A 9,106-nucleotide genomic window follows, 5' to 3' on the forward strand; every position below is an offset into this window, starting at 1 on the left:
GCAAATTAAATCTGAGAGTCTGCGTTTTAAGTTAATGTGCATTACAAAATGGTGACTTCAGCATGTTCTGGTAAAGAGTTAAAATAAAAATTGTGTCAAAAACACATGAATCTATATATAGATATATTTAAAAAATGTGTTAAAAAAAATCTATTTACGCTCATGCATCTCAAAGGATAGGTGAATATTTAAATAACTTATTCAGAATGCAATACATTTTACTAAATGCACTTTTACAAAAACATTTTTGTAAAGATAGAATTTAAATACAAAAGTTGCAGTAGAAAACTGTATAAAGCACTTTGTCTTAATGTTGCATGTGCAGATTAGTTTACTTTATGACAATATAAAAGTGACTAATGCAGCACCAGTAATAATAATCCAATAAAAAGAACTACATAAAGATATAAGAGGAGTTTTACTGGACCCTTCACACTGAGACTGAACATTGAAACAAAACTGAAAAGGCTGAGAAGATGCTGAATCATACAAACGTGAATGTGACCTTTAACAGAAATGTGCACTTTCCAAAGTCTGATCATAACGCTGAATAAGATACTTAAAAATGAATATTCCTAGCGTCGTGGCTGCAGGCCACATGCAGCTCTGGCCACAGCTGCAGTAAAAAATAGCGCACAGTAGCCTCACAGCAGACGTGCAGTCTTTCTATTAGATGACAGCAGCGCACATGGTATCTGGGGCTCAGCCACTCCCGGTGGCAGCCCGGCCCCCACTCCTCCTTGTTCTTCCTGAATGAACGAGCACATTACCTACAATCCACGCCTCCCTCTCTCATCTCCAGCCCTGCCTCTTCATCCACTGCTCCCTGCAGCCTCTCTATTTTATTGAGCGGTGATTGGAAGCGGGTCGATTTGCGCAGCGCCGCTTAAAGGAGCCATCTGAAGTCAATCACCGCTCACACCGCGATCCAGGCTTTCTGACCCACCGGCTCTTTGAATATCACCTCTCCGCCTGGCTGGGACATTGTGTCCTTTGTAGAAAAAAAGAAAAAAAAATGACAGCCAAACATCGGAAAGGGAAAGGCAACCACAAACATGAAGACAACTTTTTCAAAAATGAAGTTATGGAGACAGAAGTTCGCCCTGGAGGGAATAACTACACTCTTCTGCTGGTTCTACTTGGGATGATTGTAATTGGCGGAGCCGCTGGCGCATGGTTTTGTTTCCAGCAGCATCAAACTTTAACCTACTTAACAGACAATCTCACGGGCATGCAGATGAAGATAGTGAAACTGCAGTCCTCCCATGAAGAAATGCGACAGTCAGATAGTAAGGTAAGGACCTGATATAGTGAAGTGTGAGAATATGTCTCCTGAGCTTGCAGCCATCAATGCAACCCTTATCTGATGGCTAATATAAGAATAAATCTTAATTTTTATTCGCTTATAATTAAAACAAACTCTTTAACAAATTAAGAAAAGGCCCCACCACATGGTACATGTGCACTTGTCAGTTGCAAGCATTGAAAGTTAAGGAGTGCAGGCCTCTATCAGATTTCAAAATGCCAAGAGCCTCACTGGAGTGAGTACAAAACATGCACACAGCTGCTCACGTTTGTAATGAGGATTATTCTTGACCTGCTAATGCAGAAACTTTGACTTTTCCACTGACTCATATATATATATATATATGTGTGTGTATATTTAATATTTTCAGTGTCAAACGTAGTATAATACCAGTCAGAAACATGCTTCCAAAGTGGTGCAGAGGATGCTGCCAAAATAATAATAAAGCTAAATTTAGATTGTGACACACAACACCAGTTCAGCGGCTGTTTACAGGCCCTCTGGAAGATTGTAGGAGAACAGAAAGTCATGTTTACTTCATTCGAAAGGGTCCACGAGTGTGTGACTACTCTGAAAAATAATTGCTTCTAGTTAATGCATCAGCGTGATTGAGCCTGTTATGTCACTGCAAACTGAGGTCCATGTGTACGTGTGAAGAACATAGTTTTCCAACTATTTTTAATCTGCTGAATGCACCTATTGGTGGACAGGCAGATTTTTTTTTTCTCAAATACTTCAGCTCCACCTTCAGTCCATGTGGCAAAAACTTTACACGTGAAACAGCCCTGCTTGCTCAGTCTTGCTGGGCAAATAGTTTCTGTGTGAGCACTAAATACTTGTGTTCATCAGTGAACAAATGAACACATATTTGAATGCTATGGACAGAAAAATGTACATGATCAAACCTGTACTATTTGCTTAAAGTTCAGATTTTGGTGTGGCAGAATCCAAGATAGTACAGATATCGTGCTTCCAAGCATTTGGTTTATTGACAGGAGACGTGATTAAACAAGCCTTTAAAAAATGATTCTGAAACATGAATGCTGCTGCGGCACTAAATTAGTAGCCTTGGGCCTGAGCATATAGACTTGATTGGGGTTGTTTATCTAATTTATGGACAGTGTTACTTGTATTTCTAAACCCTACAATGGTGGAAGCAATGTCGTTGATTGCTGTAAAGCCCACAGAAAATTTAAATAGAACTCCACTAACAGCGTAAACCATAATACATTACATAGTTTTGGAGTGCACTTACAGTTAATAGACTATCAAAGCACCAATTCAGTGAATTATAGTCACTCGGCTTGACTCCTGTGTCTTGCTCCAGCAGCATTTTTCCGAGAGTGTGGAGTCCCGCCTGAATGCCCTCGAGGACTCTTATGCACTGGCCCAGAAACAGGTGGACATGGCCTTGGCTACAGCCGAACAGCTCAAGACGTCCGACCTCCCCGCTCAGGTGCTGTCACTCCACACCGAGATGAAAACCCGCCTGGCAGAGATGCAGCACGCCACAGTGTCTCTGGAGCAGCTGAGCCAGCTGCAGAGCATGCTGAAGGGGAAGAGTGAAGAGTTCGATGATGTCAGTTATCAGGTGCAGGGTCTGGCCACGCTGACCGGTGACCTATCCCACAAGGTTGAGGTGCTGAGCTGGAGCCTGGAGGAAGCAGAGTCGAAGCTGGAGGAGAAGGCTGGACAAGTCGGCGCACTGAGCACCACCCTGGAAGGACAGGCTGCTGAGGTGCTCAGACTGAAGGACCAGCTGGAAACCTATCAGGCTCAGTTGGAGGCCAGCATAATGGAGATGGCTACTGTCAGGTAGGTTGTGGGAAAACAAAAAAAAAAAAAACGGCAGATTTTGAGCAGCAGAAAATAGCTCACCTCCTCTGACCCATAACTTTATGTTGACTTTGTCAAAGCCCTCTTAGCTGCCACTGTCTGCGTCCCTGTGTTACTCCAGACCAGTGCTGGTATGCCTCATCTTCACATTGTGAGATTGTCCTGATCTGTGTAAACATTTCCTTTGTATTGATGAGTTTTGGAGCTGAAGTGTTTCTGCAAAATATCTGTTGTACTGTATGTAAAATGGGTACTCTTTGAAGCTAATGTAAACATCAGGGAAATGTGGTTCACAGGCTGTTGTTGCCATGTCGCGCTTGAATAATGTAATGAATCCATTGGGGTCTTCTGCCAGTAAGAATTTAGGTTTCATGGAACTAAACAATGAATACTTTATTATTATTATTATTATTATTATCTAACACTTTTTCAACAGTGTAAAATCTGAAAAAAGCACAATTTGAATCTCAATGTTCACTTCTTACCATGAATGTCTCCTGTCTTTCAGAGAGTTGCTTGAGAGTGAACAGTCCCAGCGGCTCCAGCAGGCCAGTGTAGAGGAGCAGCTGAATACGGTACGTCAGAGTCTGCGGGATCAGAACTCAGCAGCTCAGAGTCTGCACTCTGAACTCAGGGCTCAGCTGGAGAACATACAGAACCAGGTTACCAAGGTAACCAACATGTGTGTCGCGGCCAACCAGATTTAGCCTGATAATCCAGCTAAAATGCCACTCACTCAGTCTGATACGGTTTAATCAATTTGGTTAGGGCAAACCACGCCATAGTGAGTATCTGTGATTATTGGTTCACGCAGCCCCTACATTGCTGTATGTGGACTTAAAATCACTGGCACAAATGTGCAAAACCTGGTGAAATTCTCTGCCTTACATTTTTACTATCATGTAGTATTAATATGATATAGATGTTTCTTATCCAGTCAAGTAAAAATAGTCTTACTAAATCAGAGGTCTTAAACCATACTGCATTAAGTTTCTCTTCATACAAAATAAATATTAAATATCTAATCAAATGAGGACCCTAGGTGTATAAACTATATCAAAGACTTCTTTTTAGATATAAAAATACGTATTTGACAAGCAGTTGTGCATAATTGTGCTTGAGCAGTAACGGCAGAAGATGCCCCGACATGCCTCAGCACACACACTGTCACACGTGTCACATGGTCTCTTTACTATTTCTGTTCACTGTGTGCCCCATAGGGAAGCATAATTAGATTTTTTATCATCATTAATTTGAAGCAGCTAATTGCCTGGTGCTGAATCTCTAACGCTTTCCTATCTGCACTTACAAATTCATATATACTAGGTCAGTCTTTTGTGCGTCATTTCAAACCTATCAAATTTACTGAGACACCTGGAGGTACAGCTAGCCGACCACTAAATTCCTGTCTGACATTATCTAAAATTGCTTTCCCTGTCATAGCTGGTGGAAGACACTCAACCTCCTGCAGAGCCTCTGGAACAGACAGAAGAGGAAAAGGCTCCTACAACTCAAGAGGCAGCTGCAGGAGATGAAGAAGAGGGGGAAGCTGCTGCAATTAAAGAAGAGGAGGAAAGAGCTGCACTGACTGAAGGAGAAGAGGCTGAAGCAACTGAAGAAGAGGAGGAAGCTGCTGCAACTAAAGAAGAGGAGGAAACTGAAGCAACTGAAGAAGAGGAGGAAAATAAAACAACTGAAGAAGAAGAGGAAGCTGAAGCTGAAGCCACTGAAGAAGAAGAGGAAGATGAAGCAGCTGAGAAGGAAGCAGTTGCATCAACGGTAGAGGAAGCAACAGCAGCAGAAGAAGAAGAAGAGGCAGCTACGGCATCTATTGAAGCAGAGGCAGCTGCAACAGCAGCAGAAGAAGAAGCATCATCTACTCCAGAAGAAGAAGGAATAGAAGCAATTGATCAAGGAGAACCTGTGGCTCCTGTCGAACCGGAGGACTCTGTGACGGAAGAAACGATTCCTATAGAGGAGGAGGAGGCGGAGGCAGAAAAGGAGGGAGTAGACGCAAGACAAACAGAGGATGACGGACAAAGTGCAGAAGAGGAGACACCCGAAGAGGAGAACCAGAAAGCCGATGAAGAGGAGTTGTCTGAAGGAGAGAAAGTTCTGGAGGAGTCGCCCGTCCAAGATGAGAGTCACGAAACAGGAGAGGAGGAGGGAGAAGATGCAGCAGGGGAAGAAAATAATGAAGCAGAAGAGGAGATCGGGGAGTCACTGCTCGAGAAGGAGCAACTTAATGGAGAGGAGGAGGAACAGCAGGATGTAGCAGCTGAAGAGGAGAACCACAGTGAAGAGGAGCCACAGGAGGATGACGAAGAAGAGAAGTCATTAGAAGAGGACAAATGTAAGTTTTGTTTTCTATAAATGTCTTGGTTTACATCTATTGTTATTATTATTATTATTATTATTATACTGTTCTAATACACTCATATCCCTCTTAATATTTTTCACAGAGTCACTGGATCAGACTTTTTAAGCAGCAAACATATCCTTCAAGAATGGAAACTTTCTCAGACAAACACAGTCTATAATACGACAAATACTGTAGAAAGGCATCACTGATTGCTGTTGTTTAGGTGCAGCATTCACTACGTGGTCGCCCTCCGAAAGGCCGAACTCCTCAGAAGAATTCAGTCACCATGCTGGAGCCGAAACCTGTACCTCAAAATCTAAGATGGCTGTTAAGCAAGAAAAATGGGTCATTCAGGGTTTACCTGCCAATAACAACCTCAGTCGCCTTAATCCATAAATCGACAGAGTTTTCCACTCTTCATTACTCACTTTATTGTCGAGGTCACGCTCTGCCATGAACTGGAAAAACAAAAAGCCAATGACATAACAAGAAGCCAACGCATATACTGTTTCAATCAATGCACTTGAAGCCATAAGTAACACCTGTCTTTGTGACATTAATGTGTTTTGTTTTTTTTAGTGTCACTGCTTGAAATGTATCACAAAAACAGCTGCAGTAAGTTAAGTGTCCTACATGTTTACACAGGCAGAACTGCCAACTATAGCGCCTACAAAAAAAAAGAAGAAGAAGAAGAAGAAAAGCCTCTTTGATTAGATAATCAAGAAAATTTATTCCTTAATGTTTGGTGTCATAGTTATTAAACTTTTCTTTTCTTTTTAAAGTACATATTTGTGGCTGAGTGCTTTAAAACTGGATGCTCTCTTGTTATAGTTTGACTCATTGTTTTTATTTTATTTTATTTTTTTTGCACTTTTGACCTGATTACAATTCCAGCCAGACACAACACTCCTTTAGCAGTATTGTCGGATACAGGATGGTCGGAAAGCTTGAGCCCTCTACCAAGAACCTTTTGGTTTTATCATCACTGATCCACAACTTTATATGCAAAAATACGTCATTTTATTTTGAAGGTCTTTAACAAATAACAGCAAATAATCTATGCATTAACTTTGGGAAAGAATATGTAGTTTGCAGGGACCTCAGGGACAAATTGTTTTCCAGATGGATGGAGAGCTGAAAAGAAGCTAAATGAACATTTGTAAATCAGTCAGTAGCAGTATGCAAGTGGAGGAAATCAAATCACTTTAGTCCAAAAACATCAATCCGATCTAAACTGTGCACAGGAGTCAGTATTCAGTTTCAGGCCAAAATGATGAGTCAAAAGACTGAAGGTAGTTGTTTTTAAAAGCTATTTCCAGATCCAGCTTAAATAAACTGAGGAAAGAGCCACATGAGGGGTTAGTGTACAAAAAAAAAAAAAAAAAAACTCGAGCAATAGCAGAAATTCATGTGCACAGATTGAGCTACACAAGATCAAACAGAAATACCATTTAACTCTGCTGAGTAAGACTTTGGAGCTTTCGGTTGTTTTGTAGCAGGACTCTAAACACGGATCCAAACTACTTCCAGGAGTCAGAAACCTGAAGCATGAGCCAAGAGAGACGGTTTACCTCCACATTCTCTACCCTGCTGAGGGGAACACAAGGCCACATAGGAGGACTTAACTCTAATAATGTGAATCTTCAAGTAAAGCAATCCCTGCTACCCAGAGTACAGAGATGTTACAGATGTCTGTTACACACTTGTTTTAAAAAAATAAAAAAATAAATAAAAAAATGTTATTCGTGTTTTACAAATGTGGAGTATCTTTCTGATAAGCGATTAAACAGAGTTCTTGGTAGTGCAGTAAGACTTTTAGGCTCTGCTGTGCATTTTTACTAATACTGATATTCACTGCACTGTTTGTGTCAAGGCAGTGGTTACTGTCAGTATTGTCATGGTTTTGAAATAAACTTGATTCTCTGCCGTTGTGTCACATTCATTACGTTGGGTGCTGTTGCATTTCCTCTTATAGTGAAGGTATTATTCTGTGCCATAGTGCTCCATTACTGCACAAAACTGAGCCACCATGTTGCACTGTGTGACACGTACCGACATTACTGCACTGATTTATTTAGAAGAAGTCCTGATTGTGCAGTGAATAGTTAATATAGACTTGTTTGCTAAAAGCTAGTACTCACTTCTAAAGAAATAATTAAAAAGAAACTGATTTATGCGTTTTTATTTAGAGGGAAACAATACACTGAGTATTGTACTATACAGTAGACTGATCAGACATAACATTGTGACCACCTTCCTAATATTGTGTAGGTCTCCAAAACAGTTCTGACACATGGACATGGCCCTTCTGAGGGTGTCCTGTTGAATGTTGTTAGTGGGGGGCTTTGGGTCCTATCAGTTGAGGGGAGGAGGCTCTGTGGATCAGGCTTGTTGCAGATTAGTTTGGGATTTAGTGAATTTGGAGGCCAGGTCAACACCTTGTGCTGTTTTTCATGTTTTTTGAGTTGTTCCTAAACCATTTTTGTGTGTGTGTCTGTGTCAGGCTGCATCCTGCTGGGGATGGCTGCTGCCATCAAGGAGTGTCATTGCTATGGGGTGGGGGTGCCTGGTCTGGTCTAGGTGGGTGGTACATGTCTAAGTGACATCCACATGAATGCCAGGTCCAAATGTTTCCCAGGAGAACACTGGACTGTCACAAGATGGTCAATGTTAGCCCTGCGATAGACTGGCGACCTGTCCAGGGTGTACCCCCGCCTCTCGCCCGATGACAGCTGGGATAGGCTCCAGCAGACCCCCGCGACCCTTAACAGGAATAAGCGGGTACAGAAGATGAATGAATGAATGAATGGTCAATGTTATTCACTGCTCCTGTCAGTGGTCATAATGTTATGCTTGATCGGTATATATTACAATATGGCACAAATAATAAAGAGTAATATTAAAGTGAGCATTTAGTTTTCCCCTATGTACAACAGTTTAGAGGGAAATATTGTACTTTAACATCCCTTCAGATCTAATTAAATTCTGCCAGTGCTGAAAGAGCCTCTTGGATAAGTGATGAAACATCATCAAGGAACCAATCACGTCCAGCTGCCTTTCTTCGCATCGATACAAACGTACAGTATGTTTACTTCACCACATCAGTGTATATAAAGGATCTCTAAACTGACATGCTTCATACACATTCATACATATCAGGTATAGTGCAATTCATTCTGCTACAATAATTCTGTGCTGAAAATAATTCCGTGTTTAAGTACAGTAAGCCATTTTGGATGTGTTTGCAGCTCACATGTAGAACTGAAGTGTACATAAAGTTGCTTGCATCAGACCCTGGTCAACAGAAAGTCTGAATTGATTATGTATGCATCACTCAGACAGGAAGTCTCTCTCTCTCTCTCTCTCTCTCTCTCTCTCTCTCTCTCTCTCCACTCTCGCCTCATTTTCTCCAACCTCCCCAACTCATCACTGCTGCAGTGTCTCGGTGCCTCAGTCTCTGACCTTCCACAGGGACCATGCAAGCATTTGTTCCCAGGTAAGTATCAGAGGGCCTGAGTCATTCTGTTCTATTCCTGGATTCATATTTTGCCAATTTTCATTTTCAGATTTTTTTTAGTGTGACATGTGGGCGTTTTGTCATC

The 9,106-nt window shown here is 41.5% G+C and overlaps 1 protein-coding gene across 2 annotated transcripts; it reads left to right on the forward strand.

Moving 5' to 3' along the window:
- Positions 1 to 447: 447 nt before the first annotated feature.
- LOC311494530 (uncharacterized protein) lies at positions 448 to 7,863 on the forward strand. 2 transcript variants are annotated; one of them, XM_084553617.1, is made up of 5 exons: positions 448 to 1,294; positions 2,634 to 3,121; positions 3,651 to 3,717; positions 4,586 to 5,495; positions 5,605 to 7,863. In XM_084553617.1, coding segments are annotated over exons 1-5 (1,746 nt in total). In that variant the 5' UTR covers positions 448 to 1,015; the 3' UTR covers positions 5,607 to 7,863. The 2 variants fall into 2 exon arrangements, with proteins under 2 accessions (XP_084409743.1, XP_084409744.1); XM_084553618.1 differs by having other exon boundaries at positions 449 to 1,294; positions 2,637 to 3,121.
- The last annotated feature ends 1,243 nt before the right edge of the window (positions 7,864 to 9,106 follow it).

This window comes from Chelon labrosus (genome assembly GCF_963514085.1).
Source record: "Chelon labrosus genome assembly, chromosome: 10".
NCBI classification, from domain to species: domain Eukaryota; kingdom Metazoa; phylum Chordata; class Actinopteri; order Mugiliformes; family Mugilidae; genus Chelon; species Chelon labrosus.